This window comes from Muntiacus reevesi, chromosome 15 (genome assembly GCF_963930625.1).
Source record: "Muntiacus reevesi chromosome 15, mMunRee1.1, whole genome shotgun sequence".
Lineage (NCBI taxonomy): Eukaryota > Metazoa > Chordata > Mammalia > Artiodactyla > Cervidae > Muntiacus > Muntiacus reevesi.
In genome coordinates this window covers 29,587,426-29,614,556 of record NC_089263.1, presented here as the reverse complement: position 1 = coordinate 29,614,556, position 27,131 = coordinate 29,587,426, and the positions used below count along the sequence as shown (strand labels likewise).

At 51.6% G+C, this 27,131-nt stretch overlaps 1 protein-coding gene across 2 annotated transcripts in view; it reads right to left on the bottom strand.

The window, feature by feature from the left end:
- TMEM266 (transmembrane protein 266) overlaps positions 1 to 27,131 on the bottom strand; it is a 119,397-nt gene that overhangs the window by 5,305 nt on the left and 86,961 nt on the right. For both annotated transcript variants that reach the window (XM_065906978.1, XM_065906979.1), the window contains 4 exons: positions 26,807 to 26,863; positions 25,518 to 25,656; positions 22,063 to 22,178; positions 9,335 to 9,524 (listed from right to left, as the gene is read on the bottom strand). In XM_065906978.1, the coding sequence (XP_065763050.1) occupies positions 9,335 to 9,524; positions 22,063 to 22,178; positions 25,518 to 25,656; positions 26,807 to 26,863 (502 nt within the window). The remainder of the gene's footprint in view (positions 1 to 9,334; positions 9,525 to 22,062; positions 22,179 to 25,517; positions 25,657 to 26,806; positions 26,864 to 27,131) is intronic.

The window sequence follows — 27,131 nt, the reverse complement described above, 5'->3', positions numbered from 1 at the left end:
GTGGCCGTGTCGGCTCCACAGAGGACTTCACGTTTATCATCTCAGGCAAATGTCAGCTTGTTGGTCTCAGCCCAAAACCTGCTGAAAGCATTCTGAATCTTGATTCCGTCTACTAAGGAATTCTCTCTTGTACCTCAGTGTTGACTGTTCATTTGAGGAAGGTCAATCTTCATCAGAGCCATGGATAAAAGTAACCTGAGCCAGGTGACCTTCAGCCCAGACATCTCTCAGCTTCTGACTGGTCTGGCCAATCAGACAGCTTCTCCTGGATGACCTCCAGCCACCTCTGACTCAATGTGTCCAAAAGAGACCTCAGTTTCTCCCCCCGCCTCCACCTTGGTGAATGGTACCCTGGGACCCTGGTCATTTCTCCATGCTTCTCCTCCATTCTTACCAGCAATTCAGCTCCTGCCAAACCTGTGACCAGTCAAGGGACCCCCAGATACCCTCTGCCATCCAGCCTTGGGTCAGACCTCATGCTTTTCCCTTTGGCCTCTCACCATGCCTGCAGGGATTAATACATGGGATTGCTCACTCCATGGACATGCCTGACACAGAACCTAGATCTCCAGGTGGCCACTGCAGGCCTGTCCAGTCTGCATTTGTTCCCTCTGCTCCAAACTTGTACCCACACAGGGGCCCCAGAGTTAGTCTCAAGGCAGTCAGAGCAAGGCCCTGCCCAGGCTTTTCGAGCAGTGTTGATTGCCACCCACCCCCCGACTCTCTCTGCTTCAGGCGGGCCCCTTTCTCCACGCTGACCACTCGGGCTGGGGCTTTGTCCCCTCCCACACAGAGGCCACATCGTACTCAGAGTCTCGCCAGCACTTAGCATGGGGCTTGGCGTATACTACACCCCAGTGAAGAGGATGACTGGACAATGACCGAGGCTGGGTCCAGGGCCCGCATGACCTCCCAGGACCATTCCCCTCAGCCTCCGAGACGCTATCAGCGCCATGCAGCACACAGCCTTGCCCTTGGTCTCTGGTACTTCCTGCCCAGAGACTAATGACTACTGGTGTGTGGGAGCCTGCGGGGAGGGAGTGCAGGCAGGCACGGATGCATGTGGCCAGGAAGAGGCCATCAGTGAGCCCTGACGTGGGGCTGCCCACCCTCCATCTAAGAGAACCCCTGCCCCGAGGTTTGCTTTGATTTGGCACTAAGGAGCCCTAAGGCCATGCAGGAACTGCCCCACAGGAGGACAGGGTTGGCTGACACTGGAGGGGTGAGAAAGAAGAGCTGGTACAAACTCAGGCTCTAGGACGAAACAGCCCAGGTGCCAGCCCCAGCTCTGCAGACATCTGCTCTGTGGCCTTAGGCAAATCCCTGGCCACTCTGAGCCTCAGCTTCCTCAGTAAAATGGGAATAAGAAATACCTACATGCTGGTGAGCTATATGTTCCACCGGGATGATGAAGGTCAAGTCTAACCTGGGTCTGTCCGTCACCTCCCTGAGACCCTGGCCCATGGTGCTCCCTGCCGGCCCCTAAGTCTCAGGTCATTGCTGTGGCAGCTGCCGCAGCTGCCCTCAACCACCCAGCACCTTTGTTCCTAGGACGTGAGCACTCCACGCAGCCCTCCTGACTGATCCTCCTAAAGCTGGTCGAGCGCTGTGCTGGCAGTGCTCATTATGTGGGTGTGCTCCTGGGGCAGAGCCCCAGCCTGCCCAGCGAGGTGGAGCAAGAGGGCGTGGTGAGTCAGGTGGGCCTCCCTGGGCGGCGGGACTGGCCCGGCTGTGGGGTGGGAGTGGGGAGTCCGACTGCACACCCACACGTCCTGTGCAGATCCGAGCCCAGAGGGAGGCCCTGACTCCCGGCCAGGGCTCCCACTGCCACACTCCACGCTGCTGCTCCACAGCTCAGTGGCCTCATCGAGAAAGGACACTGCTATGTGACCAGCTGTGTGCCAGGCCGAGGGCAGTGCGTGTGGCCGAGTGCTCAGTCCTTCTCAGTGGCGATGTGCTTCTTCTGCTCCTAGTTGGGACAATCAGAGTTCAGACTCAGGACCAGCTGCATAAGTTGTGGGGTCCTTTGTTTAAAAAGCATTAAGGCTCAGAAATAAACTCACCCGTATATGGTCAATTAGTTTACAGCAAAGGAGCTAAGAATGTACAAGGAGGAAAGGAAAGTCTCTTCAGTAAGTGGTCCTGGGAAAACTGGACCCCTAACTTACACCATACACAAAAATTTACTCAAAATGAATTAAGACTTGAATGTAAAACCTGAAACCATAAAAGTCCTAGAAGAAAACATGGGCGGTATGTAAGTTCCTTGACCTTGGTCTCGGTAATGATTTTTTTGGATTTGACACTAAAACAAAAGCAATGAAAGCAAAAAATAAACAAGTAGGACTATACTAAAGTTTCTGCACAGCAAAGGAAACCATCAACAAAACGAATGGCAATCTACTGAATGGAAGAAAATATTTGCAAATCATGCCTGATAAGGATTAATATCCAAAATACATAAACATAAAGAACTTATACAACTCAATAGCAAAATAAAAAAAGAAATAATAATCCAATTAAAAAATTTGATCTGAATAGACATTTTCCTGAAGAACACACAGAGTGGGCCAGAGGTACACAAAAAGGAACTCAACTTCACTCAAGGAGTGCAATTAAGGGCAAACCAGAACTACAGGGAGACGTCACCTCACACTCGTTATAATGGCTAGAATCACAAGGACAGAGATAAAAAGTGTTGGTGAGATGGCAGAGAAAAGACAACCCCAGTACACTGTTGGTGGGAATGTAAATTGGTGCAGCCACTGTGGAACACAGTATGGAGGTTCCTAAAAAAAAAAATAATAGAACTACCATATGATCCAGCAGTTCTACTTCTGGGTATATATCTGAAGAAAACAAAAACATTTGAAAAGATGCATGCGTCCCAATGTATACAGTAGCATTTTTTATAATAGCCAAGATATGGAAATAGCCTAAGTGTCCAAGAACAGATGAATGGATAAAGAAGATGTGGTACATACATACACACACATACATACATACATACATACAGTGGAATGTTATTCAGCCATAAAAAAGAATGAGATCTTGACATCTGCAACAACCTGGATGGACCAGAGGGCACTGTGCTTCAGTGAAGTAAGTCAGACAAAGACATGATATGATCTTACTTATTTGTGGGATCTAAAAACAAAACCTAAAACAAACAAATGCCCTGAGCTCAGAGATACAGAGAACAGATTGGTGGTTCTCAAAGGCAGGGGTTGGGCAAGCAAGGGAGGGGATGTGAAATGGGTGGGTGAAGGGCCTCAAAAGGTAGAAACTTCCAGTTATACAGTAAATGTCATGGGGATATGCTACAATATGGTCACTATAGTTAGCTCTGTATGGTATATTTGAAAACTGCTAAGAGAATAAATCTCAAAAGTTCTCATCACAATAAATAAAATTCTGTACCTATGCATAGTGATGGATGCTATCTAGACTTACTGTGATTCTCCAGTATATACAAGTATTTTCAGGTATACCTGAAATTAATATATCACTGAAAGAAAAAACATTAAGAATTTTAAGAGAGTGACACCAGAGCAATGAACCAAGTGTGACACCCTCAGTGACTGCAGGGGTTAACCCGCCGTGAAGCCAGTCCAGAGAGGTTAAGTAACTTGTTCAAGGCCAAGTTGAGATCCAAACCCAGCCCTGAGTCTGAATCCCACATCTTTCTTTCAGAGCCGCCCACACCTCCCTACCCTGGTATGTGCTTCTCTGCTTTATGTGAGGGGCACCAGTTCTAGGGCTACAGCTCTGGGGGCTCTCCTGGTCTCTGGTGCCCCCCATCAGGAGGCCAGTGATGGGAGAGAGCCCGACTTGCCTCCGTCAGCACACAAGCCTCTCCTCTCCCAGGGTGAGACCCAGTGCCAGCTCTGCGGCCCGGTGCACCTCCATGGAGGTTTCTCTGAGCGCGGGTGCAGTGCGGGGGCGGCGGGGGGTGGACGCCGAGGCTCACTGTGATATATGGTAAAAGCTGTGGCACTCCCACCAGCGGCTGTAATTCATAAGTTATGGGCGAGCTTCAAGACTAATAAATTTGGGAGGGAAGTATTAATGACTACACAGGGGCACTGTGAACTTGGCAGGCCCCAAAGCCTGGAACTTTGCAGTCTGGGTTTTAAAAATGATTTGTGCTGGAGCAAGTTTAAACAGAAGCTGGTTGGCGTTAGTCTGACAGCGACCTGCTGGCAAATGTGGGGACTGCAGGAGCCGCTTCTCCTGCCGCGGCTGAGGCTGGCACTCCCACTCCCGTGGCTGCCTCCCTCCCCACCCCCCGTACCCCGAGGCTCCTGAGACTTACTGCTGATGTCTGCAGGTTAATCCCCGGATTGTCTGTGCACTGGTGTGACACGCTGAGCCTTGGGGCCCTCGCTGGCCTGAAGGTCATGGTGAGCAACAAACACTGCCCTTTCTCCCTCTCCAGCGTGGCCCAGAGCGCCCCGAGCTTGTCTAGCCATGATTTCTAACATCGTGGAAATCCCTCTCTGGACACAAGTCCTGGTCAGACAGAGGTGAGCTGGGGTGCCCTGACTCCCCAGCCCATCAGAGGCCGTGAATCATGCATGCCACTTGCTAACCCGGCAAGGCTTCTGCTCTCTGTCTCAGAGGAACCACCTTTGCTATTGATGGCTCTGGGGGTTGGCAGGCCAGTGACAGGTTGGGAAATGTGCTAGTGCTCTGCACAGGCCAGGCCCAGGGTGCCTCTAGAGAGCTAGGAGGCAGGGATGTCACAGAGGAGACAGAGAGCGAGGATAGGGCTCCAGGGCTAGATGGGAGGGGCACTGGCAACAGCTCCCAGGGGTGCACGTCTGCCAGCTCTGTGGCAGATCCGAGTGCCCAATCAGACATGCCTCTAGTTTCCAGGAGGGCTGGCACAGAACCCGTGACCCCCCTGGCTGGCACGTGTAGCCGATCACTTTCTACCTTCCTCTTCTGCCTCCCTCCACTTCCTGCAGGAAGGTGCCCTCCGTGGGGACTGCAGGGAGTGAAGGAACAGGGTGGAGAGGCAGGGACTCACGGTTCCACAGTACTAGAATGTGTGCGGTTACTTTAAATGCTTGGCTTGTTTGCAGACTCTGTGACCTCAGATCTTGACGCCCTGTGAATCCAAGTGTGGCATCAGGTGTCCGGGATCTGGAGGTCATTGGCTGGGGGCGGGGGGAGGATAGTAACGGCCAGGCTGTTATCTCAAGAGTGAAGGCTCCTGATGAGCGAGGCAGAGAGGTGCTGCAGAACGACTGACTGTATCGGACGTGCTCACCTGAGCTCAGGTGTTCAAAGGTGCGCACTGCCCAAGACGGAACAGCGCTGAGTGGGCTCCAGCGCCAGGTGAGCTGCAGCCTCAAAACGGGCTTTAGCAGCCGCCAGGGCAGAGCTCTTCCACCTCACTTTGCTTTGTTAGCAGGAAGGTCCTGGGATGGGCCGGTTGTGCGTGCTAAGTAGCTTCAGTTGTGTCCGACTCTGTGCAACCCTATGGGCTGTAGTCCACCAGGCTTCTTCCAGGCTTCTCCCCATGGAAGTCTCCAGGCAAGAATACCAGAGTGGGTTGCCATGTCCTCCTCCAGGGGATCTTCCTGACCCAGGGACTGAACCTGTGTCTCCTTAAGTCTCCTGCACTGGCAGGCAAGTTCTTTACCACTAGCGCCACCTGGGAAGACCCTGGGATAGGCTGTAAACCTGCTCCTCTCATCCTTGGAAAACAGGACAAAGTGGGAAAAAGTTGCCACCAACTTCCAGAATTTTCAAAATGAAGATTCTTATATTCTGGATTCCCCAAGCACCGGCATAGGGAGCTGCAAGCCACAAGCGGGGTTTCTGGAGTGGGCTACTGCCAGAAGTCCCCTGAGCGCTGAGAGAAGACCCAGGGTTGCAGGACCCATAGTCAAACAAGTCATGTCCACAGATCTGTTCTGTTCGTCAATCAGTTATGAGCTTGCAGACTATATTCCATGTAGATCACTATGGGGAGCCTGCCAAGGGCCAGGTGTGGCTCTGAAGATAAAATGCGGGGGCGACCTGGCAAGCGGGGGTTCATATAAGGTCTCGAGGAAAGAACATGGTGACCGGGAGCTGACTCTGAGACGGGTTTGAGGGATGAAAAGAAGTTTGGCAGGCAGGCCTGTCCTGCCAGTGAACAGCATGTGGAAAGCCTCAGGGACTTACTACTTACACAGAACACTTCTCCAAATGCAGAGATGCTCCACTCAGCCAGAGTGAAAGTGAAGACGGAGTGCAGAGTGGAAGGAGATGAGATGGCAGGGGGTGGGAGGGGGCAGCCTGGGACAAGAATATCAAGGGCCTTACATGCCACCTGTTACAAGCTGAGTCACCATGTCCTCTGCCTCCAAAGTCATATGTTGAAATCCTAACCCACAGGACCTCAGAATGTGATCTGATTTGGAAATGAGATTGTTGTAGACAGAATTAGTTAAGATGAGGTCATATACTGGAGTAGGGTGGGCCCCAGACACAACACGACTAGGGTCCTTGTAAAAAGGGAAATCCGGACACAGACGCACACACAGGGAGGACAGCATGTGAAGAGAAGGCAGAGGTCAGGGTGATGCTTCTTTAAGGGACGCCAAGGGTTACCAGCAACGCGCCAGGAGCCGGGGGAGAGGCAGCAGCAGATGCTCCCTCGCAACTCAGAAGGAGCCAGTCCTGCCAAGACCCTGATCCCAGACTTCCAGCCTCCAGAACTCAGAGACAGGAAACTTCTGTTGGTTAAGCCACCCAGTTTGCAGGACTTTGTTTCGGCAGCTCAAGCAAATAACCAGCCAAGGTATTAAGTCAGAGAGTGACATGAAAGATTATGGAAGATCAGTGTGTGTGTGTGTGTGTGTGTGTGTGTGTGTGTGTGTGTGTTTTGGGGTAGGGGGGAGGAGTGAAGAGGCACCCATGGGGGCAAAGTTGAGGTCAGGGAAGCAGATGAGGTCCAGAAAGAGGGAGGCTGAACAATGCAGACGAAAAGTCGGGAATGTTTCAAAATATATATAGGCAGTAAAACCAGCAGGATTGGTGATGAGTTGTGAGTAGAACCTACAAGCCCTAGAAACCCAGAGTAAAGGCAGGAATCAGGCTACAGCTGAACACAAATGAATGTCAAACTCTGCATGGGCATACAGAAAGTCAAGGATGGGCTGTGGGGAGGTTCCAGGGCTCAACAGAGCCATGACCTGGCTCATCTGTGAGCTGAGGCCAGCAACCACCACAAGGCTCGGTCACAGAGGTCTTGTGTCCAGAACAAAAAAGGAGGCGTGGCCCCATAACACTCTGACCTGGTCTTGCAGCTCCCGGAGAAGCGTGCTTAGTTCTAGATGTCACTCTGAGAGGGACGGAAACACTGGAATGCTCAGGGAGGGACTGTACAGCAAGAACTTGGAGGGCTTGTGTCCCCTGAGGAGTGGCTGTGGGGATGCAGGTGACAGTCCCTGGAGGAGAAGGCACCCAGAGGCCAGTTTCCAAAAGGATGTCTCAGCTGGGAGACATAAAAGCTTCGTCCAGGTGGGAGAGGTGGGTGCCGGGGGCAGACCTTGGCTCCGTCTGAGGAAGTATTTTCTAACAGGCAGAGTCATGTGAAGTTGGGTTGGCCTGGGCTTCCTTGGGAGGTTCCAGGTACCTGTTCTCAGAAACTGGTAAACCTCTTGGCAGGGGTTCTAGATGGGATTGCCATGTCAGCTGAAGAGCTAGACGCAGAAGTCCTGAGCCCCCCAACTTCTAAAGTTCTAAGGATGGAAGGTCTCTCAAAAGATCATAGTAGCAATCACCCTACTCCCCCAAACCTGTTCACAGCACCGTGTAGCCTACAGAGTTTTCTCACGTCCACCAGTTCCCCAGACTTCCTGTGAGGCAGACAGAGCCAGAGTTATGAGCCCACTTTACTGAGACCCCAAGTCGCAGAGCTGGGGAGTGGCAGAGTCTGGAGCTCTGGCTTCTTGCCTCCCACCCTGTCCAGCCCTGCCTGGCTGTCACTGCCCTGGTGAGGGGAATAGAGCATGCCAAAGTGAAGAGGGCCCTAGATCAAGCTGCAGTTAGCTGAGTCCAGCACCTCCATTTCCATGTGACCCCATGAAGTTCTCTTGATTTCTTTGGGCCTGAGTTTCTCCCTCCATATGACAGAAAAGAGGTGTGAGGATGGAATGAAATCATACTGTAAAAAGCTTCTCTTGGAGGCATTTGGGTAGTTCCCTTATCTTTAGGTCAAAAACATGGTCCTAAAAATGTATTCTGAATTATTAGGGGAAGTCAATATTTTAAAAAATATATATCTTGGTAAAGTGAAGAAATTCCATAGGCATCATTTTAGCAACAGCATTTTCAGGTGCAATCAGGGCAGGGTAGACTCAGACCAGAGCAGCAAGGGTGCCTGGGGAGGGGAACCTGCATCCAGGCTCCCCTGGGGGCTCTAACAAGGCTGCAGATCTCCCCTGCTGGCTCCTGTGCAGGCCAAGTCCTGGCCTGAGCCTGTCAGAACACAGCCTCCCCAAATCCCACAAAGGCCCAAACCTGACAGCTGCATCACCATGTAGGGGTATTTCTACCCCAATCACAAAACACCACCACCTGACATTTGCAGGACTACTTTGCAATTCTGAAAGCCACTTGCACCTGCTTCCTGGGGCCTCAGAGGAACCTGTGAGGAAGGCTCAGCATCGTTCCATTTGACAGTTAGTGAAACCAAGACCCAGAAAGGTTAAGTCCCCACTGCAAGGTGACACAGCTGGTCTTCTCTAGAGAACTCTGCCCTAGGGTATGGCCAAGGCCCCCATCTCCACCAACATCACCGGCCCATCAATTTGGCCCATCAATTTACCACCATCCTCAAGGCTTAGGTTCTCGGCTGTTCTGGCCCCAGGCCCCTTACTATCTGGGTCCTGGGGGTCGGGGGTGGGGGCAGCCCAGTAGGAAAGTCCGAGGGCACCCGGCTGGAAACCTAGCTCTGCACCTTTGGAAGACTCTTCTGGGACTCAGTCCCTTCACCCATAAAGTAGGAAAGTCTCCTGCAAGCTGCCGCGAGGAATGGGGAGGTAACACACTCAAAGCAGGCAAGTGTAGGTCACTACACTACAGGCCACCGAGATCATGTCGAAGTCGGGGCAAGGCAGCTAGCTTGACTGAACGCTTTCTCCGCGGCTGAGAAAGGCAGTCCCGGGGAGCACTAAACTAGGGTTCCCCACCCCCCACCAAAATTGTGGGCTGACACGGGAACAGTCCCATCAGGAGACGTGCCCCAGCTCCCGGATGCTGTGGCTGTGTGCAGAGCCCGGGGGCGGCGAGGGAGCTCCCCACGGCGGGGCTGGGGAGGCGCCGGCAGACTCACCTTGCGCAGGCTGCAGCTCCTCCACGACGCTCTCGGCCGCCGTCTCCTCGGCCCACGTGCCGGCCTCCACCACCTTGTAGCGGCTGCGCGGCTGGCTGAGCACGTGCGGGGCCTGCAGCGCCGCCTCGCGCTCCGCCGCCAGGTCCAAGTCCTGCTGCGCTAGGTGCGCCCGCAGCTGCCGGATCTCAAACTGCAAGAAGGAGAGGGGCGGTGGGCGGTGGGCGGCACCGGGACCCAGGCCCTGCGAGACATCTGGGCGCTTTCCTTTTGGGAGAGTGGGGAGGAAGGCACTGAGCCTCCAAAGGCTGGAGGGGGCGTTCCTTTATAAATCTCCCAACGACACTAATGGCAAGAGTACCTGACATTTATGGAGGCTTTTCCAAGTAATAAAATATGTTCCCGTGTCCCATCTCTGATACTGTGTCGTGAGGACAAGATGGCCGTAAGAGGAACGCAATGGTGGTTTGCAAAAAGAAAAAAAAAAAAAAAAATGCATCGCAGGAGTCGGGGAACATCGGAGTTGAATCCTGTTCTAGTTACTGGTCTAAAGTGTGACCCCCAAAAATGAGAACCTTATTCAGCTGTCTTACACCGATGTTTAGCGGAGGACTGGAAACCCCACAATATCCAGGGCCAGCGATAACCTGCCAGGGAAGCCCATCGTGGCATCGCGTGCTCACTGGTCTGTGCCCGACCCACTCGTCTTCCAGCAGCGCCCACATCCTTCTTCCCCGAGGTGTTCCGAGCGCTGGTCAGACAGGACTGGGCTCTGGTCCCAACCCTGCGGCTTTATGCCATGTGGCTGGTTTCTGTCTCTGTAAAATGGGGGTTATCACCCCCACAGAGCTCTTCATAAAGGCTTTGTAAAAGGCATCATACATTTTTATTTTGGTTTAAATTTTTGTTGTTGGGGAAAGTTTCCTAGAGAGGCTTTCAGATGCCTCTTGGGGTTGTGGCTGAGATGGCTGTTCACACTCTGGGGCCTTCCTGGGTCATCTGGGTGAAGGCAAAGTTTGTGTCTGACTCTGAACGGCCTGACTGCGGACTCAGGAGGAAGGAGAGTCTTCACTGCCACCTAGTGTTCCAAACACACATTGCGTCACTCTTGCACAATCCCACAACCTCCAGTCAAACCCCCAAAGACCTGAAGCTGGGGGTTATTAGCTCCCTACCTAGGAGATTACCTGCTTGCTCATGATTCCAACCTCCAGCCTTGGCCCCTCCCTGCAATGTCAGGTCACACCTCCAGCTGCCTGCCTGACAGCAACAGAACTAGGTCACAGACACCACACACTCAACCTAGTCTAAACAGGACTGTTCACTCTGTTCTCACAGCTGCTCCTCAGGTGCTTTCATCTCATTTTAGCTGGGGCCAAAAATGTAACCTCCTCCCTTGCTTCCTCACCTTCCATTATCCTTGCCATCCACTCTGCCCTCAAGTCCAGCTCCTGAAGGGCTACCCCAGATCTACCCACCTCCCGCATCTCCACGGCCAGCTCTCACCTGGATGATTGCAGCCCCACATCCTCTACTATCCATCCTCCAACAGGGGCCAGAGGGGTTCTCATAAACGCAGATCAGATCATGTCACCCTCTTGTCATGTCTCCCCTTGGGTGGGAGAAAACCCAAGCTTTTCACCCTTGACTTACAGAGCAGGTGTGAGTTCTGACTCCGTTTACTTGGCCCACTTCCTCTCACCCTTTCTCCCTTAACCTCTCACTGGGACACCTTCTCAAAACTCCTTAAACACACTAAGCCTGTGTTGGTCTCAGGATCACCTCCCCAGAAACCTCTGGTCCCATATCACATGGCTGACCCTCCCCCCCTTGGAGGCTTTCCCGGACCCCTAACCCAGGCACTCCATCCCATTACCCTGTTTGAATTCTCTACATTGCACTTACACCTTATGATTTTTTTAAAATTTATTTTAATGTTTTATTATTTTTCCTTTGATGAAAGTGAAACACAATTCAAGGATTCACTAACACTAGAGTGGCTGGGCAGCAAACTGACATTGGGATAACTTCCCAATGTCAGTGTTCATGGGTTTTGTCTCTAGGACCACTCAGGTCTGGGTAGAGTTCATCAGCCTCCTGCCTGAGGACACGTCTCTGGCCGCCTGTGTGCTGACAGCAGAGCAGGGAAATGGGGCTGAGGGTCCAGCCATGAGAAGAAAGGACACTGACCTAATTCCCGGGGTGTGCCTCACCTGGTGCCCACTTGCAGAGCCCTCTGGTTCAGTTTCTCCAGAGGATAAAACTCTTGCCTCTTGTGTGATGGGGGAGCGTGGTCTCCTGACTGTTCAGGATTTGCAAGGGGACCTGGAGGGTTCAGATAGCACGTGTACAGATTTTTAGCCCACCCCTCTCCCCTATGGTCGGCTTCACACTCACCCCTTCCTTCCAAACTCTCCAGGGTTCTGAGGGGGAATTAGCCCATTTCCTTCACTAGCCACCTCTTCACACACTCCCTTAGTGATAGATCCTCCTCTCTTCGAGATCAGTTACCACTTTCTTGCTCTCTCTCTCCACTTCCCGCAAATCCACAGAATTCTCTCTCTCCTCTCTGTCCTGATGGATAGGACTTAAAGGATTTCTTAATTCTTATCTGTTTATGATTCTTTTTTTCTTTACCACCATCTTAGTGGAATTTGGGGAAGGAGATCAGATAAACACGTGTGGTCACTCCACCATTTTCTTCAAAAACTGTCTATGGGTGTTCCTCTCACCTGCAGTGGTGTGCAGGTATTAAAAAAATAAAAAGAGGTCTGATTTACAGTGCATGCTAATCTCTGGTAAATCCACCATGATTATTTCCAAACTACCAACATGATGTTATGCAGAACTGGGAAGAAACCTTCACAACTGGCCCTCTGTTAGAGCAGGAATGTAGAATATAATCTACACAAGAATAAAGTATAGAAGATAATCTCTGCAAGAGCAGGGATCTTGCCTGTCTTGTTGCCTGGTACACAGAAGGCCTTCAATAAATATTGCTGAGGGAATCAATACATGAATGCGTGAAGCTAGTCAGTTTTGCCCAATTCTGTGGTTTCAGGCTGAGTCCTAACACCAGCCACAAACTGGGTCCTGATCCTGACCCAAAGCTGAGACAAAGCCTGAGCCCCAACACTGAGCCCTGATCTTGCTCACAGAGTGAGCCCCAAGTCTGCTCACACACTGAGCCCTGACCCAAGTCACGAACTGAGAGCCCAACCTGATCACACACTGGGCTCTAACTCTGGTCTCAGGCTAGGCTCAGACCTGGATCTTAGCAACCCGGTACTCAGATGGCGCCATTGGTCTCAGAAAGTGAGAAAGCAAGGCTGGCTTGTTACAGGGTAGTCTGTGCAGAGGGAGCTGGCTGGAGCCACCCTTCTCGCAGCAGGTCTCAGATGTCACGGAGGACCCATTAGGCAACCCTCCTTAGCTCTGCTGGGGCTAGGAGGCCCTCCGGCCCCAGCTGATCTGAACTTCCCATGGGCGTTCCCAGCCTGCTTTCTCCAAGGCCGCTCATCAGGGCGGGCGGTCCTAGCTAATGGCCTCCAAGGCCACTCTGAACAGATGCATTATTGATAACTTGTAATTGATACAGAGCTGCCCATGAGTGTCCCACTGGAATTCAGGCCAGACAGCCAGAGGCCAGAGCTTGCCCAGCCCCAAGCCCATATATGCAGACATAGGCATGCACAATGAAATAAGTTTTAAGCTAAAAATATGCACCCCGAGTGTATGGTAGTTCTAGTCACTCATTTATTCATCCATTCACTAAGAAGTCAGGTAAAGCCTGGTGAGGGTGATGTTAAAATTCTGTTATGTATACTGGAATGAAAACGCCTCTCCCAGTGAGCCCTGGCTGGTCCCAGTGACAGGGGTTATCTGCTGCACAAGGAACGCATCTCTTAGGAGAGTCCTAAAGGCTAGCTCTGGGTGGCACCTGTGGTAGAGGTGGTGTGTCCGGGAGGCAGAGACTGGGAGGGCAGAGCGGTGAGGAGGTCTGCAGGGGCCACACCAGGCACACAGCCGTGGAGCATGGTAAGAGGTTCTAAGGACGTTGGCCCTTATTTAAAGAGCAACAGTGAACCACTGAAGTCTTTTAAACCGAACAGTGGGGTGGTGGAGGTGGTGGGGTGGTGATTCAGCTGAGCATTTTGAAAGGACTGTGCTGAAAGCAGAGAGGAGAATGAACTGGACAGACACAATCCAGGACAGACATGGGAATACGAGCTGGGAGACTACTGCAGCGGTCCAGGCCAGGGATGGCCAGAATCTGGACTACAGTAGAGACAGTCAGAAGGAGATGAGAACTGTTTAGGAAGTGCAAGTGTCAGCATGGGCAGGGATTAGAATGCGGATGAGGGAGAGGGCAACCTGCTTTGGGGACAGGTTATTACAAGCTGCTTACCCAGAGAGTGTGGGGTGGCTGGATGCTCTGAGTGCTTGCCCTAAAGAGAAATGACTGACCCCTCGCAGAGGAGACACTGCAGATGGGCTGCATCGGCTCTCGGCTCCAGCCACTGGCCGTGACAGCCCAGGGGACTGTCCAGATGTTCTAGCTGGGACCCTCAGAGCCTGGCTCCTGATCCGCATTCCTGAACATGGTCATGTGTGCTTCCCCAGTTGATGAAGAGTTGTCAAGGGGTCCTAGGATATCAGGGCCTCATTAGTCAGATGGGAGAACTAAGGCCCTGAGACGGGAAGGAGGCGTTTGTGCCAGGGGACAGGATGGGGTAAAGGCTCAGACCACATGGTGCATCAGAAGCAATGTTGGGTCCAGAACCCACGCCTCTGGCTTCTAGCCCCACAGACCTTGGTCAGGGAACTTGAAGCTTTATGGGAGAGATGGAAGTAACTCAACCCAACAGAATATGAGGAGGTTAACGGTAACAGGGGTCAGGAAAGGGCAGGAGGCTCCCAGGTGGGAAAACAGCTAGAGCTGGAGGAAGGAGCCCATCACCCCCCCTCACTCTGTTGTTCTTGTTCAGCCGCTCAGTCGTGTCTGACTCTTTGTGACCCCATGGACTGCAGCACACCAGGCTTCCCTGTCCTTCACCATCTCCCAGAGCTTGCTCAAACTCATGGCCACTGAATCGGTGATGCCATCCAACCATCTTGTCCTGTGTCGCCCCCTTCTCCAGCCTCACTCTGACTTTGGTTAAGTCTCTTTTCCTCTTTGGGCCTCATTTTCACTGTGTGTTCAATAAGGCTAACGGAGCAGCTGAATTCTGGTCTATGATAAGCTCTGTCCTGGCTCTGGGATTCTAACTGGGAGGGAAAAATCGCAAGTGCCAGGTAACTCTTGGCGCATCTTCAGGACCATCCTCTGCTCCTATGCTGCATGCTGTGTGTGCTCAGTCATGTCTGACTCCTTGCGACCCGGTAGACTGTAGCCCACCAGGTTCCTCTGTCCATGGGGCTTTCCACGCAAGAATACTGGAGTGGGTTGCCATTCCCTTCTCCAGGGGATCTTCCCAACCCAGGGTTTGAATCTATGTCTCTTGTGTCTCCTGCATTGCAAGTGGGTTCTTTACCACTGAACCACTTAGGCAGCGCTCTGTTTTCATTTGAATGCCCAATTGCAGAGAGCCAACTCTTTACAGAGAGGATAACATAATCCAGAACCTCTAAAATGCATCAACAATACATTCCACAGACAATAAGAACTACTATTCATGCAAACAAGTAGAAAAAAGTGATTGATTATCAAATCATAAACCAGTTAAGAAGCTGCTTAGAATCTGCACAGAAGCTGACCTATTTAAATATTTGAATTAACGGACAAGGGCTTTGAAACAACTGTGATTGTTAGAGAAGGGAGGGGAGAAGATGGATAAAATGGATGTAACATTTCAGTGGAGAAACAGAACCTATAAAAAGAATTAAATGAAAATTTTAGAACCTTAATATACAATATCTGAAATTGAGTCCTCAGTTGCATGCGTTTAACAGCAGACTGGACACAGTAGAAGACAGGGATGTTAAACCTGGGATAGATCTATAAAAAAAAAATATTAGGACTTACAGTCAGAAAAAGAAAAAAGAGAGAGAATGGGGGAAGAGATTAGGGTATAAGAAAGAAGTGAGGCACGATCAGAAAGTCTAACATGCAATTAGAGTTCCAGAGGAGAAAAAAGATAGGATGAGGCCGAAGCAATAAATAAAGAGATCACTGAGGGACTTCCCTGGTGGTCCAGTGGCTAAGACTCCGCACTCCCAATGCAGGGGGCCTGGGTTCCGTGTTTGATCAGGGAACTAGAGCCCACATGCCGCAACTCAAGATCCCACGTGCTGCAATTAAGATCAGGCACAGTCAAATAAATAAATGTTAAAAAGAAGAAATGATGTCCCAAACCCTTGCAAATCTATGGAAAACACCGACCCAGAAATTCAAGAAACTGAGAAGAATCTCTAGGAGGATAAATATAAAAATCCCGATGTCCTGCAATCAAAGGGCAGGTAAGGAGAAACACCTATAGCACGTGGGCCTGGGCCTCTGGGAGATAAAGCACATGGTGGCTTTGAAGACAAAATGCAGCAAATTTCCCACTGGTAAACTGGTCCAGCGGGGACAAAAGGACCATCGTGTGGCTCAGGAAGAATGAAAGTGCAGTCACCGCCCTTCTTAATGCACATCATGAGCTAAGCATTTCCAATCAGATAACCTGACCAAATCAGCTGGGATCCACAGGGAAGCCCTCAGCGTGCATTACTGGAGTGAGTCAGTCCCCTTCCATTGGGCTGGGCTTTTAATGCATGCCCAGGAGGGGCCAGACCCCCGGGGCGGCAGGGCGGGCACACCCAACGCATCTCTGCCTTTAATGGTCTGGTTTGTGGAGTACAACTGACATGGCCTTGGCCTGATCAATGCACACTTTGGCCAGAAGCTCGATGGTATCTAATGCAATAGCAATAATTTTCTTCCATCCTATTAGGGCTGTCTGCACAGACTGCCCTGCCTTCAAACCCATCTGCTATTGGGATGGCATCCAATGTTTATTTCCATTAGTTTCGCCATTGTTGGTAACAATAAAACTCAGGAGACAGTTGCAAACTAATGATTTAGGAGCAGGGTGATGCTGAATCCGACCTTGGCCCCTTTCCATCCACTGTGAAGATGACTGGTAGTTGGCCATAAATTTAAATTATGGCAAAAGGATAACATAAGTTATTCCTCTGATGGCTAATTTTATCAGCTAAATAGGCTTGTCATTAAAGCTATCGGCTGTTTTACAAATCACTTCCCATGTTTGGAAAAAAAAAAAAGAAACAACTTTCCTTCTCACAGTTGGAGATCTTGAATAATCCAGGTAACAAAGACTATTGTGTTGAGCTGGGGGACTCTGGCCTCTGCAAGAAAAGACGGGGGTTCTCTAGAATTAGCCAGCCACAAATGCCACCTCCAGGACGAGGAGAGAACCCCTTCCCCCTGCTTCCACCGGGAATGTCTATCCCTTAGGGTCCAGATTTCTTCAGGAGACAGGCCAGGGGGACCTGCATCATCCAGGGAGAATTGATCATTGTGACTGCTCCTCTTGCTATTGGGAAGGGGGGAAGGGAGTTAGGGAACATTGTGGGCCTACAGGCGGCTGTGCAGGTGACTGTTTTCAGCAGACGCACAGCCTACTGTTGTGGGGGTCTGGCACCTTAGGTGTGAATGTGTAACTGAGTCCACCATCAAACGGGGGCAGAAGCAAGGTCACCGCTTTTAGACCCAGGCAGTAAAAATCGTCTATGCACAGTTCTCTACCCTCCCTTTCTTAACCCCTGGCTGAAAGGAGAAAACTCCCGACACTCAGAATAAGCAGCAGCCATGACATGGAAGAGCCTGGAGGCCAGACTGTGACACAGTGTCCCCGTACCCCCACCCCGCTCTGGGCTGCAGTGGGGGGTGGGGGACAAGTGTTAGGCCACTGGATGTCCGGATCCGTGTGACGGAGCAGATGCTGTTACTCATTCTCACAGACTTGTACAGATGCCCTGTTTGTGGTGGAGGAAAATGCACATGGAGCCCGGAGTTCCATCCCGGCCCTTCCTTCCATGACAAACAGTGAGACCCTGGGCGAGCCGCCGTCTCTCTCAGCCTCAATCTTTCCATCTATAAAAGGATTAATAATACCAAGCCTGCCAACTCTGACCATCAGAGTCAAGATGAGCTAAAACACGTGGCAGTGCATTTGTAAACAGTCACCATTATATAAATGATTTAGTATTGTTTTTATTCTCTCTCTCTCTCTCACATTTACTGAGAGACTTCAGTGGACCAGACTTTCGATACTACTTGAATTCATCTGAACTTCACAGCATCCTTGTGATACAAGCCTTGTTTCATCCATTTCTCCAATGAGGATCCTGAGATCCAGGGGTGAAGGGAGTGATCCATGTAGCTGAGGTCAGAATTCCTCTTGCTGACTCCCTGGGAGAGAGGATGGCCCCCCACCCCGCAAACTGCCCTCATTACAGGACTCATCTTTCGGAGCCTGCCGCTTGCCGCAGGTCTGAGGCTGTCCTAAGGGGCTCACGGTGTTCCACTGGCTGCCTTGCAGGCTGGGGCCCAAGTCACCCAAGACTGAGCCCCACCTCCTTAGGTGTCTTGCCAGTGATCTCAGGGTGGATGGTGCTGAGGAAGTAGAACTTCGTTGGTCCCACAGGGCCCAGCAGGAAAGAGAAACAAACTTCCACAGGGCTCTGAGTTGGATCATATTACTGGGGGCCAACGGTTGTTGCAAGGCTTAGAGCACAAAGAGCAGGTACAATGGGGACTTCAAAATATGTTTTGGAATTAGAGCAAGGGGCCGGGCAGGGATGCACTAAAACCTCAGAGGTGGTTTCATATGACGAATAGGAAGAATATATCATTGCACTGATTTAACCCCTGCTTCGAAAATACCTTTGATTTCTGAAGCAGCCGTTTATAGAGAAGGACACAAAGTGGATGCACACCATCTCTCTGAAGGACGGCTGCTAGCACCCCTCCTCTGGAATCCACTGGTGTGCAGATTGGTGTACAGATAGATGCCTAGCAAAGTTCTGGGTGGACATACAGGCAGAGAGCAGAATCCACAGAGAGAGCAAAAGAAAAGTAAATGGGAATGACCTTCCAGCCAAAGGACTGTTGAATGCAAGGGGCTGAGGGGACATGCTTCCATCACAGTAATGAGCCGTCTGGAGGAAAATGGCAGAAGGCCCGCCAGGGCTGGAGGAAGGTGAGGAGGCCACAGACTGCACCCCCGTCACTCCCCCCAGCTTGGCCCCTCTGGGCTCCTCGTGGGAATCTGCTAAGGGTGAGGTAAGCCCGGTGGCCAGGAGAGACGTGGGACTGAGGGCAGCACTGAATCCTGTCTCCCTGGGAAGACCAGAGGGCCAGTGTGGTCCAGGGGGAAAGGACCGGAATGAGCCATGAGACACCCTCTTCCATCCTCATCCCCCACTGGCCTCAGATTCCCCCATCTGCCAAATCCAAGGGCCCCTCCTCTACAACACAAGGAGGTTCCCAGCCCCCTGGGGTGTGGCCACGTGGTAAGAAATGGGCTGCCACGTGGCACAGAAGAGAAAATGTACAAGCTGTTCCTGCAAGAAACTGGCAAACCGTGTCACCCAGCGTCTCCACAGGTTGCTTCTCAAAGCAACTTAAGCTTTCTTAAAAAGCGACGATGAATTTTAAAAAGAGTCACTTGACCGGTGAGAAAGCCGACACACCCGGCCTCAGTCAGGTGCTCAGGGTGAACACCCACGGTGATGTCAGAGTGACAGTATTACCTTTGATGTGATGGGATGAGAATGACACCGGATCTCTGTGGTCTCCCTCCCAAACTCCCAGAACTCCAGTCGAATCATGAGAAAGACACAAGTCAAAACCCAACAGAGAGACACGCCATAAAACGCCTGACCAACTCTCCCAAACTGTCCAGGCCCCCACAAACAAGAGAGGTCTGAGGGACTTTCAGAGCCAAGGGGAGCCCCAGGAGACACGATGACTCATTGTCATATGGTATCCTGGATGGGATCCTGGAACAGATCAAGGACATTCGATAAAAACTGAATCTGAACAACGTGCGGACCTTGATAACAACGTATGAATGTTGGTGCATTAATTGTGACAAAAGCATGATGTTAAGGTAAGATGTTAACAATAGGGAAATGGAGTAGAGCGCACATGGGAACTCTGTGATACTGTCACAATTTTCCTATAAGTCTAAAACTGTTCTGAAAAATAAGAGTAGGCAAATGGTTATGCAAATACATGCCAGGGAGAGAGCAAGGTGAATGCAAAGTGATGCCACACATTTCACTGGAACTTTGGATACATTTCAGTTTCTTAGGTAGAATACATGAATTTGATTTGGAAATTGCTTCATTGAACCCTAAGAATTCCAGCTGGGAGAGAGAGAGTTTGTGACCAAGATGAACAGAATGACCTGGGATGGGGTAGGGTGGGGTGGGGTGGGGTTGGGGGTAGCAGCAGTTAGAGACTCTTTGGAAGCTGTTGAGGGAGCTGAGGGGAGCCGGGTCTGTGCCCACAAAAGAAGGGGTGTCCTCAGGCCGTGATTTAAAGACACCCTGAGAAATGTCTTTAAAGATTGTCTTTAAAGATTGTCTTTAAAGTGTGATTTAAAGACTAAGCCCTGAGAAGTGACCTGGGTAGGAAAATGTTATGGAACAAGACCCTAAGCAAGGTGGGCTGGGAAAGAAGGGCATTCGGTTAGGACACCTGGATCTACTCCTGGCTCTAAAAGCACTCCCTTGGCTGTGTGCTCTTGGGCAAGTCTCCACTCCTCAATTTTCTTACCTGTAAAATGGGTGTGTGGGGGGAAATAGGGGTTAGTTTTCATAGAGTCACTATTTGTCAGGTGCCGGGCTTTAGGCTAAACAATCCCACAGCCATCCTTCCAGGATTTTTATTACTAGCCCCATTTTTCAGATTAGGAAAACCAAGGTCCACAGAGGTTTCACTGGTGTCCAAAACCACAAGTAGCCAAGATGGCTTTGCACTGAGGTCTGTCCGTAACAACTTAACTATTCCAAGCACTTTCCTCTCAAAGGATCTGGCCACCCCTGACATCCCATGAGCCAGCACTCACATTTCTTTAAGGGCATTTGTTGCCCAGTCAAGTCTCAAGCCTGGTCTTACAATCCAGTTGAAAATGAAGTGTCTGTCTGCTCCACCCCAGGGCCGAGCTCTGGGAGAGCAAAGAACCCAGCCTCGGCTCTGGCCAGCCCCTCCCGCCCTCCTGGCAGCCCCCTGGGATTCCAGCCCGTCTGGCCCTTTTTTGCTGTCTTAACTCAGATGACAGGCTTCAGGTGTTTTTTAAATTAAAATGGTTTGTTTCTGTTCATCTCTTTTCCAGATGTCACTACCTAGAGGGAATCTGTCTTTATTTATGGGCTCTTTCCTGCGCGGAGTCCAAGGGAGTCTCCCTCCGGCCCAGACCCCCGGGAAGGAGGCCACATGGAGCGGGTGATGTGAACCAGGACAGCAGGAATGTGGGGTCCCCGGGGGCTCAGGACGGGGTCGTGGTGGAAAGCAGGGGAGGTGGGCTGCCGCCAGGGCTTCCCCTCAGCCACGCGGCACATGGGCTGTTAACGTGAGGCTCGTGGGGCCAGCTTGCTCCCTGCGGCCTGGGAGGCCAGGCATTTATGAAGAGCAGATGCAGGGCTTTCATGTGGCCAAGTGTGGCTGAGCAGAGCATTCATTTTCCTATCAGACAGCAGACTGGGAGCTGCCTGACCACACTCTGGCCAGGTCCTGGATGAGGCTCGAGATGTTGTCTCCCTGACCCCAGAGCCTGTTTCCCTTGGTGGTTCTACAGCCTCTTCCAGGCTTCATTCCCATCTCCACTCCTGCCTCTCCCATCCGTCCTCCAAGGGTGGCAAGAAAGATCCATCAAAAATTCAAATCTGGGGACTTCCCTGGTGACCCAGTGGTTAGGACTCTGCTCCCAATGCAGGGGACCCGGGCTCGATTCCTGGTCAGGGAACTAGATCCCACATGCCACGACTAAGATCAGGCACAGACAAATTAAAAAATAAAATTTAAACCTGAGAAGATCCCCCTGTTGCTGCTGCTAACACTCCAGATATCCTCTCTCTCATCAGGATGAAGGCCAAACTATCTCTGGTTAGCCATGCAGAGGACAGGGGGTGGAGGGGGAGAGATGGGCCTTGAGTGAGGCCTGGATTCCTAGACAGACCCTCTTCCGGGCCCAGCTGCCCATCCCCACCCCACCCACCCGCCTCAGCACAGCCTCACAGGGCCCCTCCCTGTCTCTGAGTCTTTTCCTTGGTTACCAGAGGGAGGAACGCACTGCTGATGCCTCTCTGGTGGATCTGGGGGTCCTGGGTGGCAACTGGCCCACTGTGATGCCCGGCAAGCTCTGCACACAGAATCTGACTCCCCTTCCCTTTCAGAGACCACGGTGCCCAGAAAACCCTGGTAACTGAGAGGGTGACTTAGCCGGTTCAGGCTGGAGAGCTAACTGGTCACCACAGCAAGATGAAAAGAAGCCTGGCCTGGGAGTTGGGGCTGAGTCCAGGCCTGGCTGGGCACAAGTGACCTTAGAGATACGTCTCCTGACTCTGGGCCTTGGGCTCCCCATGTGTCTGTGAAGGGGCCGGAGGAGCTCGCTGACCACAGTGCCCCTGCAGCTCTGACACCCTGGGGAGTTTTAGGCACCACTAGTGTTCTCAGCCTAGGATGGACCCGGGCAGAACTGAGAGTGGCCATGCGTTACCCCTTGCTCCTGACAGATCTGCGTCAGTCTCTCCAGCTGCTCGTCTTGGATGGCCTTGGCCTTCTCATACTGCTGGATGACCATCTCCATCTCCACCTTCACCGGCAGGACATAGGCTGCAAGACAGAGACAGCCCCATGAAGAGCTTGGCAGTGGCAGGGCTGGGAGGGGAAGGGCCAGTCCCAGCGTCCAGCCAGCAGCAGGTTCAGGCCCAGGTGTGGTTCCCAGACGATCTAGCAGTGCAGTGGCAGGTGTGGTACCTAGGTACCAACAGCACCCAGAAAGTATAAGAGAGCTAGAACCCTAAGCCATTGTGACCGAGATACTCATTTTCCTCCTTTTCCATAGTGACATTCTGCATATGTGCTCAGTCGCTCAGTTGTGTCTGACTCTTCACAACCCCATGGACTGCAGCCCACCAGGCTGCTCTGTCCATGGGATTTTCTGTAATTCTGGCTATGTGCATGGCTGCCTGGTATGAGGACTATATTTTCCAGTCTCCTTCGCAGCTGTGAGCAGCCATGAGACTACATGCTGGACAATGGGATATAAGCGCAGGTGTCATGAAGCAGCTTCCAGAAGCCTTTCTTAAAAGGCAGCTGGGGTTGATGAGGAAGTGGAGATATTAGAACCTTCCCACACTGCTGGTGGGAATGTAAAATGGGGCAGCTGCTCTGGAAAACAGCAGTTCTTCAAAATATTCAACAAAGAGTGACCACATGGCCCAGTAATTCCATTCCTAGGAATCTAAGAAAAATGAAAACATATGTCCACACAAAGACTCGAACGTAAGTGTTCATAGCAGCCCAAAGTGGAAGCAACCTAAATGTCCATCAGCTGACAGATGGATAAATAAAATGTGGTATATCTATGCAATGGAACACTTCAGTTCAGTTCAGTTGCTCAGCGTGTCCGACTCTTTGCAACCCCATGGACTGTAGCATGCCAGGCTTCCCTGTACATCACCAACTCCTGGAGCTTACTCAAACTCATGTTCTTCGAGTCACTGATGGCATCCAACCATCTCATCCCCTGTCATCCCCTTCTCCTCTTGCCCTCAATCTTTCCCAGCATTAGGGTCTTTTCCAGTGAGTCAGTTCTTTGTATCAGGTAGCTAAAGTATTGGAGTTTTAGCTTCAGCATCAGTCCTTCCAATGAATATTCAGGGCTGATTTCCTTTAGGATTGACTGGTTGGATCTCCTTGCAGTCCAAGCGACTCTCAAGAGTCTTCTCCAACACCACAGTTCAAAAGCATCAATTCTTTCAAGCACTCAGCTTTCTTTATAGTCCAGCTTTCACATCCATTCATGACTACTGGAAAAACCATAGCTTTGACTAGACAGAATTTTGTTGGCAAAGTAATGTCTCTGATTTTTAATATGCTGTCTAGGTTGGTCATAGCTTTTCTTCCAAGGAGCAAGCATCTTTTAATTTCATGGCTGCAGTCACCATTTCACAAGAAAAAGGAATGACGTCCCGATGAATGCTTGGGCTTCCCAGGTGGTGCTAGTGGTAAAGAACCCACCTGCCAATGCAGGAAACAAAAGAGATGTGGGTTCAATCCCTGGGTCAGGAAGATCCCTGGAGAAGGAAATGGCAACCTACTTCAGTATTCTTGCCTGGAGAATCCCATGGACAGAGGAGCCTGGTGGGCTATAGTCCACGGGGCCACAAAAGAGTCAGACATGACTGAAGCAACTTAGCACACGTGTACACATGCTACAACATGGATCAATCTTGAAAACATTAAGTGAAAGAAGGCAGATACAATAGACTACATATCATATGATTTCATTTAAATGAAATACTCAGAAGAAACAAATCTATAGAGATGGAAAGTAGATTAGTATTTGCTTAAGGCTAGAGGGGGATGGGGAGTGAAGCTAATGGGTTTCTTTTTGAAGTGATTTTTTAAGTGCTCCAAACTTAAATTTTGGTGATGTTTGCACAATTCTATGAATGTACTAAAAACCATTGAGTTGTGCATTTTAAGTGGGTGAGTCTTATGGTATGTAACTGTATTTGAGTAAAGATGTATAAAAAGAAAAGACAGATGGGGCTTTCCTTTTGACTGTTTATCTCATTCCTTTCTTCCTTCTTTCTATTGGCTGAAATGAGGATGTGAGAGCAGGCACGGAAGCAGCCATCTTGGGCCATGGGGGTGACTTTGGAAAGTAGGCTATGTGCAGCAAAGCAGCAAAACAGGAGGAACCAGGGACCATGACTATGGATGCTCCTTACGATCCTGGACTGCCTACCTGCAGGCTTTCATGTGAGAGGAATAGGCCTCTATTTTAAGTCACTGCTGTTCTGAATCTACTTACTCACAGTCAATCCTACTTATAAATGAAACACATTGAGACCCAGAGGAGAGACCCTGGACTCTGGGTTGGAGAACCTGGAGAGTTCCCAGCCAGCGGCAGCCCCACGGACCCCTCCTCTGGCAGTTCTCTTGGCTCTTGGGAAGTCTCAGGATCAACTCTTGACCTGACCTTGGCCTCTGCCTTTCACACTCTTCTCACACCTCTCAGAACCAGCCCTTCCAGACCCTTCAGAAACCTCGGTCACATGCCTCTTTTGCCACTATGTTCTAGAACTCTCCACGTCTCAACCCTCCAAGTTCTTTTCCACCCACAGCCTCCCAACCTCCAGCTGTTCTCTGGCTGCTGTAGGAATCATGCAGATGAGAGAAATCAGAATTTTTCTGTTTGCTTCCAAACTCGAGGACAGCCCATGAGTCCCGGAGACCTGTCTCCAGGCCCCAGAGGCTGCCCCAAGTGGGCCCACTGCCCCGGGGTCTCTGCTGAAGCCAGTTCACACCGAGGGTGAGAGTGGCAAACCAACCCCCATCCGTTCACACAGCCCGTCCCTATCATGATGCCCCCAGTGGCTCTGCAACACTTGACGTGTCAGGACAAAGGGGAACAGCTGGGAAGAGCATTCACAACGGGGGCTGTCAGGATGCATCGGTGTGAGGGTATCCAGCTGTCCACAGCTGGCAGAGAGGAGCCAGAAGGCGCTGTTCGTGCCCTGGAGGGAGCGGATGTTCTCAGGGACAGAGCTGAGAGCAGAGCCTGTGCAGATGGGGGAGGCTGAACGGCTAAGAGAGCACCGGGAGGCCTCGGGCGTCCTGTCTCCACTTGTGGCTCAAGGCTGCTTTGCTGTGTGACCCTCCTCCCTCGGGGCCTGAGCCTTCCCACCTGTGAAAGGAGAGGATGGATGAGACGATCCACCAGCACCTTCCCAGGGTGGACCTTCCGAAGCTGGACCCGATCACATCCCAGTTTGATGAGGACCCTGGATTAGGGGCTCCCAGAGCAGATGTCAAGCCCCACAGTATTCGCAGGGTGGGACGTAGGGGTGGGAACCGAGGAAAGGCTGCCCCTACAAGGGCAAGAACCCAGAGGCCGTGCCGCCCTTCCTGCCTCCAGCTCACCCCCTTCAGGTCACTCACCATCAATCACCCTCTTCACCCGCCAGATCCGGAACATAATGATGAGGCTGATGGCATCCCAGGGGCTCCGGGGCCCATTGGCCACAGTGGACGCCACCATCGGGGCCAAGGACAGGATGATCACTGCCCCGTCAAACACCTGTGAGAGGAGGTGGATGTCAGCACCCTGGGCCACCTTCCTGAATGTCCTGGAACCAGTGACCAGGCCAGGCAAGGCAGCTGGCACTGGCCAATGACGCCCTGCAGCCCCCTCTGAAGGTCACCCCCCATCCCTGGCTACCTCTCCTGATCCTCCCTGGTCTTCAGGGGCCTCTCTGCTGGGCATGCTCCTGAGCACTGTCCTCCAAGTGACCTCAGTCCATCGCCAGCCTTGGTTCAGACTGCTTTGGCCTATTCCAAGCTTCTTTTTCAAGCATCTGCCTCCAGCATCTTGTCTCTTCTTGGGACAGGCTTGCCTCCATGTTGCAGGGTTCCTGTGCTGGCCTCTCTGAACCTCTCAGTGGCAGCAGGGGCTGAAGGAAGGCCCCTTCCCCTTGGGAAGCCCAGAGCCTGCATCTTCTTCATCCAGGGCTGGTGCTGAGTCTCTCACTCTGCCTGGAGGCAGAGTTTGGAGAGGAGGGGACCCTGAGCTTCAGCTCTGGGCCTTGCCCTGCCATCAGCCTGTTCCAGCGTGGCCTTGGTCTGAGACTTCCACAGGCCAGGCCTCTATGTCTGCTCCCAGCATTTGACCCAAAGAGGCTAAAAAGTGTGTGTTGGTGGTGGGGAGGGGGTGGTGGTAAGGAAGGAGTGGGCAGCAGACACTGACCTCCTTGCCTTGTCCTGTGTGCACCAAACTCGAAGGACAGCCAGCCTCCCCAGCACCCTATCTCCTCCCATCACACCTCACCCCCTTTTCACATGAAACAGAGCAACTGGTTTGCTCAGCAGAAACCCAGGCTGAGAAGCACTTCTAGGGTTCCCTCACTCTGTTCTCCGACCACGGGGCCATTTTAAAGAGTAGATTTGTTTTCAAACACATTTCAGAAGTTTTCCAAAATGATTCATGAATAACTTTTTAAATTTTGCAGAACTTCAAAGAGATATTTTAGACCATATTCTTTCACTGGAAACTTTCTCAGTTGTCTCCCCTCCCCACCCACTCAAAGGCACAGCTGGACAGACTCGTGTGTCCAGTGTGGGAGGGAGCTGGCCTTTGTTGATGGCTCCCACCCTGGGACGGACAGGACAGTGATAGTTTCCAGCTTCCAGGATGGCTGGGTCAGGGGGGTGCGAGGGACACTGGTCTTTACCTCTATCTTGTTTTCAATGTAATCCCAGATCCCGAGCACCACAATCCGAAGAACAGTCTGGGGAGAGGAAGTGAGAAAAGAGGGCATGGTTACTGCTCTTCCTACCTGCTTCCATCAGCAGAGAAGACTCCAGAGCTGAGAATCCAAGGGTCTGCTTCCTCGGGAAGTCTTCCCCTAAGTGTCTCTCATTTCACGTGCCCTCCCCAGCCCCACCTTGAGTGTCCCAGCTCAGGTCTGCGTTACCACTAGTGCCAGCCTCCAGCTCAGCACTTCAGTGCTCACACTGAACACAGATACACTCTGGAATGGACACTCAGAACTCTGC